General features: G+C 43.5%; 1 protein-coding gene across 1 annotated transcript in view; it reads left to right on the top strand.

Moving 5' to 3' along the window:
• LOC138666565 (zinc finger protein 665-like) overlaps nt 1-25,137 on the top strand; it is a 145,419-nt gene that overhangs the window by 99,469 nt on the left and 20,813 nt on the right. Inside the window, exons 11-14 of the mRNA XM_069754769.1 lie at nt 1,764-1,876; nt 2,040-2,130; nt 7,802-7,899; nt 8,098-8,188. Coding sequence (XP_069610870.1) covers nt 1,764-1,876; nt 2,040-2,130; nt 7,802-7,899; nt 8,098-8,188 — 393 coding nt within the window. The remainder of the gene's footprint in view (nt 1-1,763; nt 1,877-2,039; nt 2,131-7,801; nt 7,900-8,097; nt 8,189-25,137) is intronic.

Here is a 25,137-nt window from a genome sequence, read left to right on the forward strand (position 1 = left end):
ACTTAAACAGAATAGAACTCCAAGTAAATCAAACTTCTGTGAAATCAAACTGTCCACTTAGGAAGCAACACTGTTTGACAATAGATTTCACATGCTGTTGTGCAAATGGAATAGACAACAGATGGAAGTTATTGGCAATTATCAATAAAGGAGTTGTTCTGCAGGTGGGGACCACAGACCACATCTCAGTGCCAATGCTTTCTGGCTGATGTTTTGGTCACTTTTGAATATTGGTTGTGCTTTCACACTCGTAGTAGCATGAGATGGACTCTACAACCCACACAAGTGGCTCAGGTAGTGCAGGTCATCCAGGATGGCACATCAGTGTGAGCTGTGGCAAGAAAGTTTGCTGTGTCTGTCATCGTGGTGTCCATAGGCTGGAGGCGCTACCAGGAGACAGGCTTGTACACCAGGAGACGTGGAGGGGGCCGTAGGACGGCAACAACCCAGCAGCAGGACCGCTACCTCAGCCTTTGTGCAAGGAGGAACAGGAGGAGCACTGCCAGAGCCCTGCAAAATGACCTCCAGCATGCCACAAATGTGTATGTGTCTGCACAAACTATTAGAAACAGACTCTATGAGGAGGGTCTGAGTGCCTGACGACCACAGATGGGGATTGTACTCCCAGCCCAACACTGTGCAGGACACTTGGCATTTGCCACAGAACACCAGGTTTGGCAAATTCACCACTGGCGCCCTGTGCTCTTCACAGATGAAAGCAGGTTCACACTGAGCACATGTGACAGAGTCTGGAGACGCCGTGGAGAACTATCTGCTGCCTGCAACATCCTTCAGCATGACCGGATTGGCAGTGAGTCAGTAATGGTGTAGGGTGGTATTTCTTTGGAGGGCCGCACAGCCTTACATGTGCTCGCCAGAGGTAGCCTGACTGCCATTAGGTACCGAGATGAGATCCTCAGACACCTTGTGAGACCATATGCTGGTGCGGTTGGCCCTGGGTTCCTCCTAATGCAGGACAATGCCAGACCTCATGTGGTTGGAGTGTGTCAGCAGTTCCTGCAAGATGAAGGCATTGAAGCTATGGACTGGCCCGCCCATTCCCCAGACCTGAATCCGATTAAACACCTCTGGGACATCATGTCTCTTTCCATCCACCAACGTCACGTTGCACCACAGACTGTCCAGGAGTTGGTGGATGCTTTAGTCCAGGTTTAGGAGGAGATCCCTCAGGAGACCATCCACCGCCTTATCAGTGGCATGCCCAGGCGTTGTAGGGAGATCATACAGGCACGTGGAGGCCACATACACTACTGAGCATCATTTCCTAGTATTGAGGCATTTCTACTGAAGATGGATCAGCCTGCAATTTGATTTTCCACTTTGATTTTTAGCATCATTCCAACTCCAGACCTCCATGGGATATTAGTTGTGATTTAAATTGATCATTTTTAGGTTTTACTGTTCTCAACGAATTCCACTATATAATGAATAAAGATTTACAACTAGAATATTTCATTCAGTTATATCTAGGATGTGGGATTTTAGTGTTCCCTCCGTTTTTTTGAGCAGTGTATATGGAGCATTATATGGGGCCAATTACATATGAAGTATCATATAGGCCTCTTGATATACTGTATGGAGCATTATATTTGGCCTATTTTGTTGTCTAGTATTATAAGGATGCCATAATGGAGGTTCCCCAGCTCCTCACATAACCAGGTAATAGACAGGACTAAATACACACGGCCTATAATTATCTGTATGTAAAGAATGAATTCAGTCCCTGTATGTTTTTCCTCCAGTTCCATCCAGTAAGAGGACAACACCAGAGAGATGTCCTCACCCTCGTCTTCCACAGGACTATGAACAAGAAGATCCCAATGTTCCTCAGGATAATCCGGTAGATGGAGAGAAGGTATCATGAGATCTCCTCTATGATGTGTAGACGGCTGCTCAGTCTTGTTTTACCCATCAGTATTGTATGTTTTATACTTGTGTAATGAGAATGGAGGAGATGGCAGGATTAGAGCTGATCATAGAAGTGACTTCTCCATCTGTCTTTACAATATTTGTTTCAGATTGAAGATCTGACTCATATTAATAATACAGAGACATGTGTGAGGGTTGATGAGCGGAGTAAAGAGGAGATTCCTACAGATAATTTCCCAGGTGAGTAGTAACCTCTAAATGCAGAGAAGTCACAGAGTTTTCTGAGTCACCACCTGTGGCTGCTGTATTGGCGTTGTGGTCTGTTTTGGGCATTGTGCTATTTCTCTAAAACGTTTCCCATTATTTTGGGCATAGGAAGTCCTTCTTTTGGAGTGATACCTGTTTCGGTCAGAGCTTACAGTTAGATTCCACCCTACTCGATGGAATTAGAAGATGCTAACACTTAGTTGCCCAGATCTCTAAGCTTTAAATCCAAATTACTGCATACATAGAATGTGCTGAAAACTTAGAAAACCATGTAAAAAAATAATAGAATCTGTATGATGGGCCTCTAAGAGAAAGCCAAGGGTAATTATACTGTTGCCTATCTAGAATCCTGACTTATGGGATGAATCTGCTTTCTTTTTCTTCTGTGCAGCTGAATGTGCTGATAGGGTCGTTACAAAGGTTCAATCTTTCTGGCAAAACCTCACTTTTATGTCGAGACACCGTTCATTGAGCAATGACGCCAAGTATGATTTTTTTTTTTCTAAATCTCTTACTTTCATACTCAAATATAAACAGTAAAATGAAATGACAAAATAATATTCAGACTTTCGGCAACAAATTTCATAACCTGTTCTAAAATTCCCTAATTTCCCGGCAGTCTCAATACAAGAAATAAATCTGCTGCCTCTGAGTTACACTTGGCATATTTAGAATATATAGTATATCCGATCTTCTGCATAAAATCCAGGGACAGTGCAGCCTGTGAATAACCATAAACTGGAACATTCGCTTATGTGACATAGAGAAGAACATTAGCCGAATTTATAATTACCGTGTATACTCGAGTATGAGCCGGGTTTTTCAGCACATTTTTTTTATGCTGAAAAATCACCCCTCGGCTTATACTTGAGTGAGTGTCCCTCTTACCTGTTCTCTGGTCTCTTCCTGTCTCCAGCCTCTGTGGGTGGTTCACTTCTGACAGGGCCAGCGTCAGCACCCGGGCAAGCGCCAGAGCCCTGAGCAGGCAAGGGGCCCACTCGCCATCGGTGACATCGGAGCGCTATGGGGGCCCGGTGCCTGTGTCGGCGCTTGTTTAGGACCCCGGTACTTGCGATGCTTACCTCTCCCCCATTCTACTGCTGCGGTGTCTTCCGTGTCCTCTGACTGTGACGTTTCAGGTCAGAGGATTTCGATGTGACTAGTGTGCGCCCTCTGCCTGAGCAGTCACAGTGCAGAGAGCTGGAAGACGCTGAGGAGTCCAGAGCAGTGAAAGGGCCGCGAGGAGAGGTATTTCATGTGTGCTTTTTTTTTTTTTAAATGTTTGCAGCATTATATGGGGTCCATTATATACGGAGCATCATATAGGACCTATTATACACTGCTCAAAAAAATAAAGGGAACACTTCAACAGAATATACTGTAACTCCAAGTAAATCAAACTTCTGTGAAATCAAACGGTCTGCTTAAGAAGCAACACTGTTTGACAATCAATTTCACATGCTGTTGTGCAAATGGAATAGACAACAGATGGAAATTATTGGCAATTATCAAGATACACTCAATAAAGGAGTGGTTCTGCAAGTGGGGACCACAGACCACATCTCCGTACCAATGCTTTTTGGCTGATGTCACTTTTGAATGTTGGTTGTGCTTTCACACTCGTAGTAGCATGAGACGTACTCTACAACCCACGCAAGTGGCTCAGGTAGTGCAGCTCATCCAGGATGGCACATCAATGCCAGCTGTGGCAAGAAGGTTTGCTGTGGCTGTCAGCGTAGTGTCCAGAGGCTGAGTAAACTACCAGTAGACTGGCCAGTACACCAGGAGAGGTGGAGGGGGCCGTAGGAGGGCAACAACCCAGCAGCAGGACCGCCACCTCCGCCTTTGTGCAAGGAGGAGCACTGCCAGAGCCCTGCAAAATGACCTCCAGCACGCCACAAATGTGCATGTGTCTGCACAAATGGTTAGAAACCGACTCCATAAGGATGGTCTGAGTGCCCAACGTACACAGATACTCATAGCCCAAGACCGCGCAGGACGCTTACATTTGCCACAGAACATCAGGATTGGCAAATTCACCACTGGCGCCCTGTGCTCTTCGCAGATGGAAGCAGGTTCACACTGAGCACATGTGACAGACGTGACAGAGTCTGGAGACTCAATGAAGAGCGATCTGCTGCCTGCAACATCCTTTAACAACCGGTTTGGCAGTGGGTCAGTAATGGTGTGGGGTTGCATTTCTTTGGAGGGCCGCACAGCCCTTCATGTGCTCGCCAGAGGTAGCCTGACTGCCATTAGGTACCGAGATGAGAGCCTCAGACCCCTTGTGAGACCTATAATTTGTAAAGCGCTGCGGAATATGTTGGCGCTATATAAATAAAAATTATTATTATTATTATTCTGGTGCGGTTGGCCCTGGGTTCATCCGAATGCAGGACAATGCCAGACCTGATGTGGCTGGAGTGTGTCAGCAGTTCTTGCAAGATGAAGGCATTGAAGCTATGGACTGGTCCGCCCGTTCCCCAGACCTGAATCCGATTGAACACATCTGGGACATCATGTCTCGCTCCATCCACCAACATCATGTTGCACCACAGACTGTCCAGGAGTTGGCGGATGCTTTAGTCCAGGTTTGGGAGGAGATCCAGCTAACATAGAGAAACTCAAAAAAACACATCATAAAAAGCAGACTCACCAAAACCTTGTCAAATGACAAATGCACTAGCAGGGTGCAGCAGGCCCCCCACTGATAAAGGTTGGAGCAGCGCAGGTGCAAGCTACTGATGAGAACAACCACCCATCAGTAGCTTGCACCTGTGCTGCTCCAGCCTTTATCAGTGGGGGCCTTCCACACCCTGCTAGTGCATTTGTCGTTTGACAAGGTTTTGGGTAGTCTGCTTTTTATGATGTGTTTTTTTGAGTTTCTCTATGTTAGCTGTTTTGATATTCGCTTAGGACTCGCAAGTTAATGAGGACCCTTGACGTTGGGTTGCGAGCTTATCCATTTTGGACAAAATTGTAACCAATACCTCATTCAATGTATTATATGCATTAATTTTTTTTCATCTTTTTATTGCACTTTTTTTTTTCATTTTTTGCAGGGTGCGGCAGGGCCCCTTTGTAATGGTTTTTGTGTGGTGCATTTATATATAGTGCTGGACCGCCCGCCTGCTAATACTATGGGCGTGATCAATAGGTTATCCAGACACTGTGCATCACACCTACCTGTGTGAACAGGGTCTTATCCAAGCCTTATCTGTGTGCATTTTTGCTACTAGGCAGCCACCCCTCCATTATTTAGGTGAGTGGGTGGTTGTTCTCATTAGTAGCTTGCACCTGTGCTGCTCCAGCCTTTATCAGTGGGGGGGCTGCACCCTGCTAGTGTAATTGTCATTTGACAAGGTTTTGGTGAGTCAGCTTTTTATGATGTTTTTTTTCTGGGAGGAGATTCCACAGGAGACCATCCGCCTCCTCATCAGGAGCATGCCCAGGCATTGTAGGGAGATCATACAGGCACGTGGAGGCCACACACACTGCTGAGCATCATTTCCTTATCTTGAGGCATTTCCACTGAAGTTGGATAAGCCTGCAATTTGATTTTCCACTTTGATTTTGAGTATCATTCCAACTCCAGACCTCCATGGGATATTAGTTGTGATTTACTTTGATCATTTTTAGGTTTTACTGTTCTCAACACATTCCACTGTATAATGAATAAAGATTTACAACTGGAATATTTCATTCGGTGATATCTAGGATGTGGGATTTTAGTGTTCCCTTTATTTTTTTGAGCAATGTATGTGGAGCATTATATGGGGCCCAATATATACAGTCATGGCCAAAAGTATTAACACCCCTGCAATTCTGTCAGATAATACTCAGTTTCTTCCTGAAAATGATTGCAATCACAAATTCTTTGGTATTATCTTCATTTAATTTGTCTTAAATGAAAAAACACAAAAGAGAATAAAGCAAAAAGCAAAACATTGATCATTTCACACAAAACTCCAAAAATGGGCCAGACAAAAGTATTGGCACCCTCAGCCTAATACTTGGTTGCACAACCTTTAGCCAAAATAACTGCGACCAACCGCTTCCGGTAACCATCAATGAGTTTCTTACAATGTTCTGCTGGAATTCTAGACCATTCTTCTTTGGCAAACTGCTCCAGGTCCCTGATATTTGAAGGGTGCCTTCTCCAAACCGCCATTTTTAGATCTCTCCACAGGTGTTAAAGGGGATTCAGGTCTGAACTCATTGCTGGCCACCTTAGAAGTATCCAATGCTTTCTCTAAAACCATTTTCTAGTGCTTTTTGAAGTGTGTTTTGGGTCATTGTCCTGCTGGAAGACCCATGACCTCTGAGGGAGACACAGCTTTCTCACACTGGGCCCTACATTATGCTGCAAAATTTGTTGGTAGTCTTCAGACTTCATAATGCCATGCACACGGTCAAGCAGTCCAGTGCCAGAGGCAGCAAAGCAACCCCAAAACATCAGGGAACCTCCGCCATGTTTGACCCTAGGGACCGTGTTCTTTTCTTTAAATGCCCCTTTTTTTTCTCCTGTAAACTCTGTTGATGCCTTTGCCCAAAAAGCTCTACTTTTGTCTCATCTGACCTGAGAACATTCTTCCAAAACGTTTTGGGCTTTGTCAGGTTAATTTTGGCAAACTCCAGCCTGGCTTTTTTATGTCTCGGGGTAAGAAGTTGGGTCTTCCTGAGTCTCCTACCATACAGTCCCTTTTCATTCAGACGCCGACGGATAGTACGGGTTGACACTGTTGTACCCTCGGACTGCAGGGCAGCTTGAACTTGTTTGGATGTTAGTCTAGGTTCTTTATCCAACATCTGCACAATCTTGCGTTGAAATCTCTTGTCAATTTTTCTTTTCCATCCACATCTAGGGAGGATAGCCACAGTGTCATGGGCTTTAAACTTCTTGATGACACTGCGCACGGTAGACACAGGAACATTCAGGTCTTTGGAGATGGACTTGTAGCCTTGAGATTGCTCATGCTTCCTCACAATTTGGTTTCTCAAGTCCTCAGACAGTTCTTTGGTCTTCTTTCTTTTCTCCATGCTCAATGTGGTACACACAAGGACACAGGAAAGAGGTTGTCACCTTAATCCATGTCAACTGGCTGCAAGTGTGATTTAGTTATTACCAACACCTGTTAGGTGCCACAGGTAAGTTACAGGTGCTTTTAATTACACAAATTAGGGAAGCATCACATGATTTTTCAAAATGTGCCAATACTTTTGTCCACCCCCATTTTTATGTTTGGTGTGGAATTATATCCAATTTGACTTTAGGACCATTCTTTTTGTGTTTTTTTCATTTAAGACAAATTAAATGAAGATAATACCAAAGAATTTGTGATTGCAATCATTTTCAGGAAGAAACTGAGTATTATCTGACAGAATTGCAGGGGTGTTAATACTTTTGGTCATGACTGTATGGAGCATCTTATGGGGCCTATTTTATATGGAGCATCTTATAGGGCCCTTGATATACTGTATGGAGCATTATATTTGGCCTATTTTGTTGTCGAGTATTATAAAGACGTCATGATGGCTGTTCCCCAGCCCCTCATATCACCGGGTAATAGACAGGACTAAATACACACGGCCCATAATTCTGTATGTAAAGAATGAGTTCAGTCCCTGTATATGTTTCCTCCAGATTTATCCAGTAAGAGGACAACACCAGAGAGATGTCCCCGTCCTCTTCTTCCACAGGACTGTGAACAAGAAGATCCCAATGTTCCTCAGGATAATCAGGTACATGGAGAGAAGGTGTCATGAGATCTCCTCTATGATATGTAGACGGCTGTGAAGATCTTGTGCTCAGTCTTGTTTTGTCCACCAGTATTGTATGTTTTATACTTCTGTAATGAGGACGGTGGAGATGGTAGGATTAGAGCTGATCACAGATGTGACTTCTCCATCTGTCTGTGACTTTTATAATATTTGTTTCAGAGTGAAGATCTGACCCATATTAATACTATAGAGACATGTGTGAGGGGTGATGAGCGGTGTAAAGAGGACATTCCTACAGATAATTTCCCAGGTGAGTAGTAACCTCTAAATGTAGAGAAGTCACAGAGCTTTCTGAGTCACCACCTGTGGCTGGTGTATTGGCATTGTGGTCTGCTTTGGGCGTTGTGCTGGTAGACAACTACATGTTATTTCTCCAAAACGTTTCCCATTATTTTGGGCATAGGAAGTCCTTCTTTTGGAGTGATACCTGTTTCGGTCAGAATCCTTACATATAGGATGAATCTACTTTCTTTTCCTTCTGTGCTGCTGAATGTGCTGATAGACTGGACCTTTGTAACGACCCTTTCTGGCCAAACTTCACTTTAAGGCTGGGTTCACACTGCGTCAATGGTGTCCGTTAGACGGACTACGTTACACCGCGGCATAAACGCAGTGTAACGTAGTCCGTTACGGCCGCCATTGACTGCAATGTCGGACGCATCGCTAGCGCACGCCCACAATGGGCGTACGCTAGGGATGTGCCGTCATTGAGTGACATACCCGGAGACGTGGGCTGCAGCGTTTCCGGATCCGTCACTGCTAGCACAGATAGAGCTAGCAGATGCTCTATCTGCGCAAACGCCGGCACTTGCGTTACAGCAGCCCGTTAGCAGCAGCCCGTTCAGCACATACGCTAACGCAGTATGAACCTAGCCTTATCGTTCAGTGAGCAATGACGCCAAGTATGATTTTTTTTTTTTTTTTTTTCTAAATCTCTTACTTTTATACTCAAATATAAAGAGTATAATGAAATGACAAAATAATATTCAGACTTTCGGCAACAAATTTCATAACCTGTTCTAAAATTCCCTAATTTCCCGGCAGTCTCAATACAAGAAATAGATCTGCTGCTTCTGAGTTTCACATGGCACATTTAGAATATATAGTATATCCGATCTTCTGCATAAAATCCGGGGACAGAGCAGCCTGTGAATAACCATAAATTGGAACATTCGCTCATGTGACATGGAGAAGAACATTAGCCGAATTTATAATTACCTTATATACTCGAGTATAAGCCGGGTTTTTCGGCACATTTTTTATGCTGAAAAAGCCCCCTTCGGCTTTTACTCGAGCGAGAGTCCCTCTTACCTGTTCTCCGGTCTCTCTCTGCCTGCAGCCTCCGTGGGTGGTCCAGTTGCTGCTGACAGGGCCAGCGTCAGCTTTCGGGCAAGCGCCAGGGCCCTGAGCAGGCAAGGAGGCCCTCTCGCCGTCAGGGACATCGGAACACTATTTTTGTTTTGCCCATTCTGCAAATTCAGCGCGCCAACCTGGGTCATCCTAGTTGAGATGCTGCAGCAGCTGGATTTTGTAAGGATGCCATTTGTGAGTAGCTAATATCTGCCAAAGGGATGTTCTACTGATGCCAGGTTGGCGCACTTAATTTGCAGAATGGGCAAAACAAAAATTTGAACAGGACCCTCAGTTTACACTGAACATTATGTTCAGTGATAAGGCAAACTTTTTTGGGTTGCCCATTTATATGGATACACTTAAATAACATGGGAATGGTGACAGTTTTCTTGCGTAGGGTGTCTTGCATTGAAATCTGCTGCAATTACCCGGGTACTGCGTTCACCAGACATCAACGCAATTTCTATCCGCTCCTCACGTGTTAACCTCTGCGACATGTCAATGGCTGTAAACAAAGAGAAACTTGTAACTTTATTCTTTCATGAGTTATTTACGTTAAAAACAAGCACACCATTGTTCGTTTTGTGAAATTTTCAATAAGTTTGATTTGTCACATGACCCTCTTCCCATTGGAAAAAATGAAGTTGGATCCAAAATGGCCGACTTCAAAATGACCGCCATGGTCACCACCCATTTTGAAAAGTTTTCCCCCTCCCATATACTAATGTCACAAACAGGAAGTTGATATCACCAACCATTCCCATTTTATTTAGGTGTATCCATATACATGGCCCACCCTGTACTACACCAATATTTCTCTTTCGCATCTGTACATTATGAATCGTAGTATGTGTTAAAGGGGCCCATTGAGAGTTATATGGGGTCCATTATATATGGAGCATCATATGGGGCCCATTATATTTGGAGCATTATATGGGGCCCACCATAAACTGTATGGAGCATTATATGGGGCTCATTATTCTGTATGGAGCATTATATGGGGTCCATTATTCTGTATGGAACAATATATGGGGCTCATTATTTTGTATGGAGCGCTATGTGGTGCCCATAATACTGTATGGAACAATATATGGAGCAATTTATGGGGTTAATTATTCTGCATGGAGCAATATATGGGGCTTATTATTCTGTATGGAGCACTGCGTGGTGCCCATAATACTGCATGAAGCAAGATATATGTGGCTCATAATTCTGTATGAAGCAGTATGTGGTTCCCATAATACTATATGGAGGACTATACTGTCCGGTGTCTGAGCTATTGTAGAATTTAAAATAGTTATCACTAATGTAATGTAAGAAGTAAGTGAAATCTTTGGTATTGTACTATACCTATATATTTCTACCGTATCTGTACATTATGAATCGTGGTATGTGTTAAAGAGGCCCACTGAGAGTCTTTCGCCCAGGGCCCACAAAAACCTGGAGCCAGCCCTGATTGCTAATATCACCGCTCTTCTCTTCTCCTGCAAACCAGCAGCCTCTGTGTTGTCCATTCCATACTGGGCAAGAACCTGCCTGCTTCTGTGTTCTGGTACCTGGGGTGCACCGTATCCTTGTCAGATGAATATCAGATGCGGCCGCTCTTCCGCTCTTCTCCAGGGCTGTGACCAATGATGTAGCCTTTACAGTCTTACCTGTGCTTGGTCACGCCCCATTGCTGTGCCCAAGCATTGCTGAATACAAGTACCGATATATCTCCGGTCTTGGATATACAGTATGTATTTTGAGAATTCAATCGCTATTGTACGGCTTTCTTTTTTAAAGTTGTTTTTTTTTATCCTGATAGAAATGGATGCCAATACTTCTAATCCTGGACCAAAACAAAAACGCAGGTCATATGAAGCTGGTTTCAAACTTAAGGTTGTGTCAAGAGCAGAAGAAAGCAATAACAGTGTTGCAAGTAGGGAATTTTGTGTTGGCGAAAAACAAGTGAGGGAGTGGCGGAAAATGAAAGCTGACTTGGAAAAGATTCCAAAGGCAAAAAAAGCTCGACGTGGTTTAAAGATTTCGTATGAGGCTCTAGAGACTGAACTGCATAAATGGGTTATGGAGTGTCGTCAAAATGGTTACTGCGTAACACGCATGGAAATTCGCTTACGTGCCCTTCAAATGGCTAAAGACGACAAATTAAAAGCACCAGGCATTGAAAATTTTGCTGCGTCAGCAGGATGGTGTACCCGCTTCATGAATAGGTTTGACCTATGTTTGCGGCAAAGAACAAAGATTTCACAGAAGTTACCAAAAGACCTTGATGAAAAATTGATGTCATTCCATTCATTCATCATAAAACAAAGAAGGATTCATAACTATGACCTCGGAGATATTGGAAATATGAATGAAACACTTATGACCTTTGATCTTCCAAGCAACAGAACTGTGTCAAGATTGAGAAACAGAACTATGTTACTCAGAACCACAGGAAATGAAAAAAACCATTTCACAGTTGTTCTGTCATGTTTGGCTGATGGAACTAAGCTGAGACCCGTCGTTATTTTTAAAAGAAAGACCTTGCCTAAAAAGGTTAAATTCCCACCACGAATTACAGTGTGCGCACATATTAAAGGATGGATGGATGAAGACGAAACCAAAAAATGGTTGGAAGACATTTGGAACGGACGACCAGGAGCAGCCTTAAAGAAAAAACCATCATTGCTAGTTTGGGATATGTACAGAGCCCACACATCTGATGAAATAAAAACATTGGCTAAGTCTTCTGAAGTTACTTTGGCAGTTATTCCAGGTGGACTTACATCTGTATTGCAGCCCCTAGATGTGTGTTTAAATAAACCTTTCAAAGACCGTGTGCGAAAGATGTGGCATGAATGGATGTCATCTGATCAAGCCCGACTGACAAAAGTTAGAAATCTGATGAAGCCCGACATAGAATTGATAGCAAAGTGGGTTCGTGATGCATGGGAAGATATTCCGGAGGACATGGTGCAACGGGCCTTCAAGAAGTGTGGCATTAGTAACGCTATGGATGGCAGTGAAAACAGCGCTTTGTATGAGAACGACAGCAGTGATGGTGATGATTGCGAACTCAGTGATGATGACAATGTCTATGCTGATAACCTCATACCAGCTGAAGCTCTGTTTGGATATACAGATGATGAAGAGGAATCCAGTTTTGAAGGATCTTAACTCCTGTGTTTAAGCTTGGTTGCTGATTTTGATACCATATAGTTTTTGTTGACCCTCTTTTGCAATTACAGAACTAGTTTACGGTTTTTCTTTGAAATAAAATTTCAAAAAACATTTAACCTACTGATGACTCAATTAATGTAATTTTATTGATATCTATTTTTATATTTACCAGTAGCTGCTGCATTTCCCACCCTTGACTTACACTCGAGCCAATAAGTTTTCCCAATTTTTGTTATGGTAAAATTAGGTGCCTCAGCATACACTGTGTGCCGAATTATTAGGCAAGTTGTATTTTGATCACATGATACTTTTATACATGTTGTCCTACTCCAAGCTGTTCAGGCTTGAGAGCCAGCTACCAATTACGGTAAGCAAATCAGGTGATGTGCATCTCTGTAATGAGGAGGGGTGTTGTCTAATGACATCAAAACCCTATATAAGGTGTGCTTAATTATTAGGCAACTTCCTTTCCTTTGGCAAAATGGGTCAGAAGAGCGCTTTGACGGGCTTTAAAAAGTCCAAAATTGTGAGATGTCTTGCAGAGGGATGCAGCAGTCTTGAAATTGCCAAACTTTTGAAGCGTGATCACCGAACAATCAAGCGTTTCATGGCAAATAGCCAACAGGGTCGCAAGAAGCGTGTTGGGCAAAAAAAGACGCAAAATATCTGTCCATGAATTGAGGAAAATCAAGCGTGAAGCTGCCAAGATGCCAATTACCATTTCCATTTTGCCATATTTCAGAGCTGCAACGTTACTGGAGTAACAAAAAGCACAAGGTGTGCGCTACTCAGGGACATGGCCAAGGTAAGAAAGGCTGAAAAATGACCATCTTTGAACAAGAAACATAAGATATTTCTTGGCCCAGTTTTGATATTTTATCTTAAGACTGACTTTTCAAAGGTTTTATGGACTGATGAAATGAGAGTGACTCTTGATGGGCCAGATGGATGGGCCAGAGGCTGGATCAGTAAAGGGCAGAGAGCTCCACTCCGACTCAGACGCCAGCAAGGTGGAGGTGGGGTACTGATATGGGCTGGTATCATCAAAGATGAACTTGTGGGACCTTTTTGGTTTGAGGATGGAGTGAAGCTCAACTCCCAGACCTACTGCCAGTTTCTGGAAGACAACTTCTTCAAGCAGTGATATAGGAAGAAGTCGGCATCGTTCAAGAAAAACATGATTTTCATGCAAGACAATGCTCCATCACATGCCTCCAACTACTCCACAGCGTGGCTGGCCAGTAAAGGTCTCAAAGAAGAAAAAAAAATGACATGGCCCCCTTGTTCATCTGATCTGAACCCCATAGAGTACCTGTGGTCCCTCATAGAAAGTGAGATCTACAGGGAGAGAAAACAGTACACCTCTCAGAACAGTGTCTGGGAGGCTGTGGTGGCTGCTGCACGCAATGTTGATCGTAAACAGATCAAGCAGCTGACAGAATCTACGGATGGAAGGATGTTGAGTGTCATCATAAAGAAAGGTGGCTATATTGGTCATTAATTTTTGGGGGTTTAGTTTTTGCATGTCAGAAATGTTTATTTCTAAATTTTGTTCAGTTATATTGGTTTACCTGGTGGAAATAAACAAGCGAGATGGGAATATATTTGGTTTTTATTAAGTTGCCTAACAATTCTGCACAGTAATAGTTACCTACACAAACAGATATCCTCCTCTAAAAAAAAAAACCACTCCAACTTCCAAAAATATTAAGCTTTGATATTTGAGTCTTTTGGGTTGATTGAGAGCATAGTTGTTGATCAATAATAAAAATCCTCTAAAATACAACTTGCCTAATAATTCTGCACACAGTGTATATTCAGGTATTTCCCATTGTTTTACATAAATTTAAGATTTGATTCCCATCATGTAATTTTTTTCTGAAAAAAGATGATTATAATGTTTTTAAAGGGAACTAATTCTGCCTTTACAGATTTCACTTGACAATAAATATTTCACAAAAGGATATATTCCACCAAAATGAAAAGAAATAGACTGAATAGAGAACGTCTTATCTGCAAATAAGGAAAGAAATCTGAATCTTCTAATCCTACTTGTATAACGAGTCCCTCTTTAAATATCCATAACAATAATGATTCCCTTATTCCACAAAGTTCAACACTGTAAGAAATGAGGGAGATTAGTATTATCCCTCAGTGAGTACATAGAGGCCATGCAGCCCACCTACATGAACTTCTTAAAAACTTTCCAAAATTGAATTTGGGGAAAAAAAGTTGGACTGTAATCTACTATATAATTGTCTAAGGGTCACTTCCGTCTTTCTGTCTGTCTGTCACGGATATTCATTGGTCGCAGCCTCTGTCTCATGGAATTCAAGTCGCTGATTGGTCGCGGCAGCCATGACAGGCAGCTGGCGAGACCAATCAGTGATGGCCACAGTCCGATTAGTCCCTCCCTTGCAGTCAGCGCCCGGCACCCGCTCCATACTCCCCGCAGTCACCGCTCACACAAGGTTAATGCCAGCGGTAACAGACCACGTTATGCCGCGGGTTACTCACTCCGTTACCGCCGCTGTATGACCAAGTTTTTACTATTGATGCTGCCTATGCAGCGTCAATAGTAAAAACATCTAATGTTAAAAATAATTTTAAAAAAATCATTACATACTCACCTTTCGCGATACTCCGGGGACCGGTCCATGCAAGAGGCAGGTTCCGGTGCCGTGTATGGGAGAAGGACCTGCCATGACGTCACGGTCATGTGACCGTGACGTCATGGCAGGTCCTTCTCGCGCAGGCCCGGAGGGCCTGTGATGATGTCGCAGTCACATGACTGTGACGTCATGGCAGGTCCTTCTCACGCAGGGCCTGTGATGATGTCACGGTCATGTGACCGAACTACAAGGGGCCCTCGGAAGGTGAGTATATATTTTATTTTTTAACCTGTGACGTACGTGGCTGGGCAATATACTACGTGACTGGCCAATATACTACGTGGCTCTGTGCTGTATACTACGTCGCTGTGCAATATACTACGTGGCTCTGTGCTGTATACTGCGTCACTGGGCAATATACTACGTGGCTGTGCAATATACTACGTGGGCTGTGCAATATACTACGTGGGCTGTGCAATATACTACGTGGGCTGTGCAATATACTACGTGGCTAGGCAATATACTACGTGACTGGGCAATATACTACGTGACTGGGCAATATACTACGTGGGCTGTGCAATATACTACGTGGGCTGTGCAATATACTACGTGGGCTGTGCAATATACTACGTGGCTGGGCAATATACTACGTGACTGGGCAATATACTACATGGCTGGGCAATATACTACGTGACTGGGCAATATACTACGTGGGCTGTGCAATATACTACGTGGGCTGTGCAATATACTACGTGGGCTGTGCAATATACTACGTGGGCTGTGCAATATACTACGTGGCTGGGCAATATACTACGTGACTGGGCAATATACTACATGGCTGGGCAATATACTACGTGACTGGGCAATATACTACGTGGGCTGTGCAATATACTACGTGGGCTGTGCAATATACTACGTGGCTGAGCAATATACTACGTGGGCTGTGCAATATACTACGTGGCTGGGCAATATACTACGTGGCTGGGCAATATACTACGTGGCTGGGCAATATACTACTTGGCTGGGCAATATACTACGTGACTGGGCAATATACTACGTGGCTGGGCAATATACTACGTGGCTGGGCAATATACTACGTGGGCTGTGCAATATACTACGTGGACATGCATATTCTAGAATACCCGATGCGTTAGAATCAGACCACCATTTAGTTAATACATAAAGGTCTGATATTTTTACCTTCAAGAGCCTGAAAGATATTTTCTTTGTTTGGAATTCCACAAATTTCTTTTACATAAGAACTTGTACTGGGAATATCCATGCTTGAGTCTGAGCTTGAGTCCCCCTGACGAAGGAAGATATTCCGAAACGCGCGTCGGGGTGTGCGGTGACGGGACTTGGTGACCCTTATAAGGTATATCGCAGATACTAGTGTCCCTTGCATATGGAGCTGCTATTTTGCTTTTTTTTTCTATCTTGCACACTGCACTTTATTAGTGCTTTCACTGTGTTCAGAGGCCTCAAAAGGTATATCGGACATTATTGGTGCCTATATAAGATGTTTACTAGTTTATATCGCACCCTGCACTTTATGTGTTATGACTGTGGTTGCTAGTTTTGATTTTTTTTATCCTGTTTTTTACATACACACTGTTTATTCTTTGCATATTTTTTTTATAGTTGCATCTATTGGTGGCCATTTTTTAATGAGTATATCTGTTTTTGCACTGTAGAATATTATTATATACAGTTATATGAAAAAGTTTGGGCACCCCTATTAATCTTAAGCTTAATGTTTTATAAAAATTGGATTTTTTGCAACAGCTATTTCAGTTCCATATATCTAATAACTGTTGGACACAGTAATGTGTTTGTCTTGAAATGAGGTTTATTGTACTAACAGAGAATGTGCAATCTGCATTCAAACAAAATTTGACAGGTGCAGAAGTATTGGCACCCTTATCATTTTCTTTTTTTAAATACTCCTACCTACTTTTTACTGACTTACTAAAGCACTTTTTTTGGTTTTCTAACTTCATTGAGCTTTGAACTTCATAGCCAGGTGTATGCAATCATGAGAAAAGCTACTTAAAGGGAACCTGTCACCTGAATTTGGCGGGACTGGTTTTGGGTCATATGGGCGGAGTTTTCGGGTGTTTGATTCACCCTTTCCTTACCCGCTGGCTGCATGCTGGCTGCAATATTGGATTGAAGTTCATTCTCTGTCCTCCATAGTACATGCCTGCGCAAGGCAAGATTGTTTTGCGCAGGCGTGTACTATGGAGGACAGAGAATGAACTTCAATCCAATATTGCAGCCAGCATGCAGCCAGCGGGTAAGGAAAGGGTGAATCAAACACCCAAAAACTCCACCCATATGACCCAAAACCAGTCCCGCCAAATTCAGGTGACAGAGTCCCTTTAAGGTGGCCACTTGCAAGTTGTTCTCCTGTTTGAATCTCCTCTGAAGAGTGGCATCATGAGCTCCTCAAAACAACTGTCTAATGATTTGAAAACAAAGATTATTCAACATAGTTGTTCAGGGGAAGGATACAAAAAGCTGTCTCAGAGATTTAACCTGTCAATTTCTACTGTGAGGAACATAGTAAAGAAAAATGGAAGAGCACAGGTACAGTTCTTGTTAAGGCCAGAAGTGGCAGGCCAAGAAAAACATCAGAAAGGCAGAGAAGAAGAATGGTGAGATCAGTCAAGGACAATCCTCAGACCACCCCCAGAGAGCTGCAGCATCAACTTGCTGCAGATGGTGTCACTGTTCATTGGTCAACTATACAACGCACTTTGCACAAGGAGAAGCTGTATGGGAGAGTGATGCGAAAGAGTCGGCTGAGGTATGCAAAAGCACATTCTTTTTGGAAGAAGGTCCTGTGGACTGATGAAACCAAGATTGAGTTGTTTGGTCATACAAAAAGGCGTTATGCATGGCAGCCAAAAACAAAGCATTCCAAGAAAAACACTTGCTACCCACAGTAAAATTTGGTGGAGGTTCCATCATGCTGTGGGGCTGTGTGGCCAATGCCGGCACCGGGAATCTTGTTAAAGTTGAGGGACGCATGGATTCCTCTCAGTATCAGCAGATTCTTGACAATAATGTTCATGAATCAGTGACAAAGTTGAAGTTTCGCAGGGGATGGATCTTTCAGCAAGACAATGATCCAAAACACTGCTCCAAATCTACTCAGGCATTCATGCAGAGGAACAATTACACTGTTCTGGAATGGCCATCCCAGTCCCCAGACCTGAGTATCATTGAACATCTGTGGGATCATTTGAAGAGGGCTGTCCATGCTCGGCGACCATCAAACTTAACTGAACTAGAATTGTTTTGTAAAGAGGAATGGTCAAAAATACCTTCATCCAGGATCCAGGAAATCATTAAAAGCTACAGGAAGCGACTAGAGGCTGTTATTTTTGCAAAAGTAGGATCTACTAAATATTAATGTCACTTTTCTGGTGGGGTGCCCATACTTATGCACCTGTCAAATTTTGTTTGCATGCAGATTGCACATTTTCTGTTAGTAATGTTTCTGCCTTGAAATGAGGTTTATTGTACTGTGTCCAACAGTTATTAGATATATGAAATTGAAATGGCTGTTGCAAAAAAAACAATTTTTATAAAACATTAAGCTTAAGATTAATAGGGGTGGCCAAACTTTTTCATAGAACTGTGTATATATGTATATATATATATATATATATATATATATATATATATATATATATATTCTTCACATGTTTTACATATATTTTTATCATTTAATTTTTATTTATATTTTTTCCACACTTTTGGCATATAGTCTGCACTGAATATATTGGGGTCACCTAATAATATCTATTGTGATATTTCTGTATGAGATTTGTATCCAATTTTCCTGTCATATATTCGTGTCCTTGTTTTCATATATTTTTTATTGTGCCACTACCACCTTAATAAAGGCTATTTATACTGATCTCCTGTGTGGGTTCACTCTTTTGGCTGTTCACTCTTTGGTTGTTTTGGTTGGTCTTGAGTCTGAGAGGCCAGAAAGAAACATTTATTAGAATAGTAAATGACATTAATTAACGTTGGTCAAGTGTCAATTTATGTACAATAACAGCACAGTCTCCCTTTAGGCTATGTGCACACGTCAGGATTTTTTTGCGTTTTTTTTTGCGGATTTTCCCGACAAAAACGCTATAAAATTGCTAAAAAAAAAAAAAGCAAAACAATATGCATCCTATCATTTAGAATGCATTCTGCATGTTTTGTGCACATGTTTGCGTTTTTTCCGCAAAAAAAACGCATTCCGCAAAAAAAGTAGCATGTTCATTATTTTTGCGGATTTTTTGCGGATTTCCCATTAAATTGGAGTGTCTGGAAAAAAACGCTAAAAATCTGCGCAAAAAACGCATGCGGATGTCTGGCAGAAATGTCCTGATTTTGTCGAATGGAATAATTTCAAAGAGGATTGCGACCTCCTACACAAAGAATATTACACCTGTATCATGATGTATCTCTAAGCTGTGTGTGGTTGATGACCGTAATATACATTTCTTCACATCTCAGGAGATGTGTCGGCATGGCTCGAGCCCTGGTTTATGACATCAGTCCATGTCATAAATGACATTGTCTTCGAGTATAATGATTTTGGATTACCACACAATCTCTCCTGTAATAGGAAGCACTAATATCTTCTCTACTTTGTGGTCAGAACTCATATGAGCTCCTATGTTCTATCATAAATCAATTCAACTCAAGTTCAATGGACAATATAAAAAGTTCCCTAAGGGTATGTGCACACGTTGCAGATTTGCCTGTGGAATTTTCTGCACGGATTCTTCCTCTCTTGGCAGAAAACGCAGTTGAAAATCCACGCGGATTTGATGCAATTTTGATGCGGATTTGTATGCATTTTTGTAAGCTAAATATAGATATATTATTTAACAAGAAAAAAAGAATTATGATGTCATTTCTTGTCCAACCTCTTCATTTACATACTCCATTGAAGAATAATGTTTACACACACAGATACTGTAGATAGATGATAGAATAGATAGATGATAGATTGATAATACCAAGCCCGATGTTTAGTAATGAACATAATAAAATGGTACATAAAGAGTTAAATAAAGACACACACACACACACACACACACACACACACACACACACACACACACACACACACACACACACACACACACACACTCTGTGCTGGGTATGTTTCTATGGTCCGGATTTGCAGCGCTTTGGACGCAGCAGATACCCGTCAAAAGCTCTGCCAGCTTTTGTACGTGCCGTGATTCCACATGTGTTTATTAAACACATGCGGAGTCACCGCATCCTATGCATAGACTGTGTAATTTATCTTGTGGAGACTGAGCATCTCCGCCAGATAAATAGACATGCTGCGGTCTATAAAGACGCGCCACATGTGCATATACACAGGCCTGCCACCTGCATCTTTGAACACAAAGTGGAGATGGGATTTCATAAAATCCTCTACTATGCTGTAACATCTGGACGCTGCGGATTGGATGCTGCGGCTGTACGAAGCATCCAATCCGCAGCGTTTCCTGACCGTGGAAACATACCCTAAGGCCGGGGTCAGACTTGCAAGAAACTCGCACGAGTCTCCTGCATCAATTCCTGGCACTTACGCCAGCACTTGGACCGGAGCGTTCAGCTGCATAGAAATACATGCAGCCACACACTCTGGTCCTGAGTGCTGGGGGCAGTTCCGGGTATTTAAGTGCGAGAGTCGTGCGAGTTTCTTGCAAATGTGACCTCGACCTTAAGCGCAATATCTGTTTAATTTACAAAAATGGAAAAAAACTGGCGTGGGTTACCGCACAATTTTCAAAACCAGCAGAGGGAAAGCTATCAGCTGGGGAACTATGTTTATACCCTGGGAAGGGTACCCATGGAGCTTCCCAGGCTATTAATATCAGCTCACAGCTGTATATTTAGCCTTTACTGGCTATTAAAATAGGGGATCCCCCCCCCCCCAAAATGATGTGGGGTTCGCCCATAATTAGTAACCAGCAAAGGCTATGCAGAGAGCTGCAGTCTGATATTAATAGCCAAGGAAGGGACCATGGATATTGTCCCCGGCTACAAACACCATCTCTTAGCCACCCCAGAAAAGGCTCATCTCTAAGATGCGCCAATTCCGGCACTTATCCTCACTCTTCCCACTTGCCCTGTAGCGGTGGCAAGTGGGGTAATAGTTGTGGGGTTGATGTCACCTTTGTATTGTCTGGTGACATCAAGCCCATGGCTTAGGCTGGGTTCACATTGCGTTGAACCCGTCCGTTGGACGGACTACGCTACACCACGGCATAACGCAGTGTAAAGCAGTCCGTCTAACGGCGCCATTGAATCCAATGTCGGACGCATCGCTAGCGCATGCCCACAATGGGCGTGCGCTAGCAATGTGCCGTCATTGAGTGACGGACCCCGAGACGCGGGCTGCAGCGTTTCCGGGTCCGTCACCGTTATCGCAGATAGAGCTAGCAGATGCTCTATCTGCGCTGGCCCGCTGCCGTACCGGCACTTGCGTTAATAGCAGCCTGTTTAACGTATGTGTTGAACGGGCTGCTATTAACGCAATGTGAACCCGGCCTTGGTAATGTAGAGGTGTCAATAAGACACCTCTCCATTACTAATCCTATAGTTGTTATATGGTCAATAAAGACACAGCCAGAATAAAGTCTTTTAATGAAATAAAAAACCAGTTTCCCATATTTATTATACTCCTAATTCCTGCGACACCCTCTATCTCCTGCAAAAAAAATAAAATAATAATAAACCAACACAAATACTCCCTGTTCGATGTAATCCATTTAATAACGAGTGTCCTACGACAATTTCCCCTGTAGAACCGTGACATCGGGAGATGTCACTGTTCTACAGGGCCTCCCACGATGCACTGACAGGGGATAATCGCTCCTGCAGTGCATCACTGAAGAGGTCACCGGCGTTTGGGCTCTCACTTTACGGCTCCGCTGCGTGAGAATTTTTTCACACAGCGTTGCCGGTGACAGTATGAACTCGGGTGCCCTCTCTCCCGACGGCGGAGGGATACACTGCGGAGGATTACTTCCTGTCTGTGCATCGCGGAAGGCCCTGTAGAACGGTCACATCTCCCGATGTCACTGTGCTACACAGGAGATCGTCGTGGGACACTCGTTATTAAATGGACTACGATGGAAAGGCAAGTATAGGTTGGCTTATTATTTTATTTTTGTTACAGGAGATCAAGGGCGTCAGGGACTAGGTGTTTGGTGAGTATGTACTGTATGTTGTATTTTTTTTTTTTTACAATGGAACACAGGCATCGTCTGATGGGACTACTGTCCCATCATCGGCTCATGCTTTCACTGTGCTATGTGACAGCAGACATAGCCGGATAGGAGCAGTAGTCCCATCAGACAATGCCTGCCTACACGGACCTGCACACACACAGAGACACACATCTTCTCCGTACACACAGTCTGCGCCCACACACTCTCCCTCCTTGCTTTCTGCTTTGTTTTTCGCACGCAACTCCGCAGCAAAATCGCAAACCTGCGGTTTTGCTGCAGATTTGACTGACTCAGTGGTAGTCAATGGGTGCAGAAATGCTGCAGATCCGCAAGAAGAATTGAGATGCTGCGGAAAATAAAACTCTGGGAATCCACGCGTATTTTTTGCAGCATGTGCATACCAAATTCTGAATTCACATAGATTAACATTGGTTGTGCACTACATTGTGAATTTTGTGCAGTTCCGCGTGTCCAAAAATGCTGCGGACAGGGTTGGCTTTAGGGGCAGGCAGACTAGGCAGCTGCCTAGGGCCGCTGCTGCCCTAGGGGCACTGCTCCGGTGGAGGGAGCCCCTGCAGGCAGGCCTGGTATAATGCAGGATCGGGCCCCTCTCACTTCCTCCTGTAATCATGGGAACACCCAGTGTCGGGGAGAGAGCAGGACGCAGAGTGCAGTAGTTAAAAAGGGGCATGTCATGCAGTGAGAGACGCTAGCCAATGAACGCTTTCCTCACCAGACTGAGGAGAGCGCTTACTGGCTGTCATCTGTCCTCCTGCATGGCGCGTCCCAATGGTGAGTACTAACCTGCAGTCCGGCCCCGGGCCACACAGCACACAGGGACACCAGTGGAGGAAGAGCAGGACTTAGTGTGTCTTCAGCTCCCTCCATTGTGCTGTTCCCAGCAGGCTGCAGCATGTCCTCACAGAGAAGAGATGGGGGAGGAGTCTCACTGCATGGAACAGCACAGCAGTACCAGTGGGCTGATATCAATCCTGTCTGCTCTGTGTCCCCATCCCCCACAGTGAGTTCTGCAGCCCTCTCCAGCTGAACTAAGTGGCTGACCTCCTCCAGGGCTCATCTGATCACCTAAAATCAGAGATTAGTAGGTATGCATCTGTGTATGTACAGTATGTTGCTGTGTGTGTGTGTGTATGTATGGTATATTTGTGTGTCTGTGTCCATGTATGTACAGTATGTGTGATAAATTTGTATGTGTATATAACTGTATGTGTGTATGTACGGTGTGTATATGTATGTACGGTATATGTGTTTGCATGTACGGTATGTGTGGTATATGTGTTTCTGTGTGTACGGTAATACATAGTGGATGCTTTCCTGAAACGGAAAGTACTTGCAAGCAGCATAATACAAAGAATAGCAGGTTTACCCAGAATCCTTTGCAGTAGGCGGAGCTGTGCAAATCATCTCTTTCCACCCCTGTCTAATCCACAGCGCTTGGAACCGCCAAGCGTGCAATGCTGCGGATTCGTTTCTAAATTTACACAGCCAACCAATTCCTACCTGTGGACACGTGTTTCGGGCTTTAGGCCCTCATCAGCACAGGGCTGGAATTGGTTGGCTGTATGGAGTGGGGCTCGGTGAGCAAGCGATACATATATGCTAGCCACCTTAGGGTGTGTACGGTATACAGTATGTATGGTATGTGTATCTGTATGTACAGTATATGTAGAGCACATACCAGACATATGATGTAATATAATACATACATGGTTAGGCTCTGCCAGTTCTAGCAGAGGAGGCGCTTTGCACACTTGCTGTCATGTGCTAACTAGAGTGTCAGCCATGTCTGTAGTGTTCTATTCACTGACATAGTGGACACTAGTTGTCACTTGGGTGCAAGTCTGACTGCGTATGTATGTGTGTATACACTGTGTGCCGAATTATTAGGCAAGTTGTATTTTGATCACGTAATACTTTTTATACATGTTGTCCTACTCCAAGCTGTTCAGGCTTGAGAGCCAGCTACCAATTAAGTAAATCAGGTGATATCCATCTCTGTAATGAGGAGGGGTGTTGTCTAATGACTTCAAAACCCTATATAAGGTGCGCTTAATTATTAGGCAACTTTCTTTCCTTTGGCAAAATGGGTCAGAAGAGAGATTTGACGGGCTCTGAAGTCTTGAAATTGCCAAACTTTTGAAGCGTGATCACCGAACAATCAAGAGTTTCTTGGCAAATAGCCAACAGGGTCACAAGAAGCATGTTGGGCAAAAAAGGCGCAAAATAACTGCCCATGAATTGAGGAAAATCAAGCGTGAAGCTGCCAATATGCCATTTGCCACCAGTTTTGCCATATTTCAGAGCTGCAACGTTACTGGAGTAACAAAAATCACAAGGTGTGCGATACTCAGGGATATGGCCAAGGTAAGGAAGGCTGAAAAAATGACCACCTTTGAACAAGAAACATAAGATAAAACGTCACAACTGGGCCAAGAAATATCTGAAGACTGACTTTTCAAAGGTTTTATGGACTGATGAAATGAGATTGACTCTTGATGGGCCAGAGGCTGGATCTGTAAAGGTTAAAGAGCTCCACTCCGACGCCAGCAAGGTGGAGGTGGGGTACTGGTATTGGCTGGTATAATCAAAGATGAACTTGTGGGACCTTTTCGGGTTGAGGATGGAGTGAAGCTCAACTCCCAGACCTACTGCCAGTTTCTGGAAGACAACTTCTTCAAGCAGTGGTACAGGAAGAAGTCTGTATCGTTCAATAAAAACATGATTTTCATGCAGGACAATGCTCCATCACATGCCTCCAACTACTCCACAGCGTGGCTGGCCAG

The sequence above is a fragment of the Ranitomeya imitator genome, chromosome 2 (genome assembly GCF_032444005.1).
Source record: "Ranitomeya imitator isolate aRanImi1 chromosome 2, aRanImi1.pri, whole genome shotgun sequence".
Lineage (NCBI taxonomy): Eukaryota > Metazoa > Chordata > Amphibia > Anura > Dendrobatidae > Ranitomeya > Ranitomeya imitator.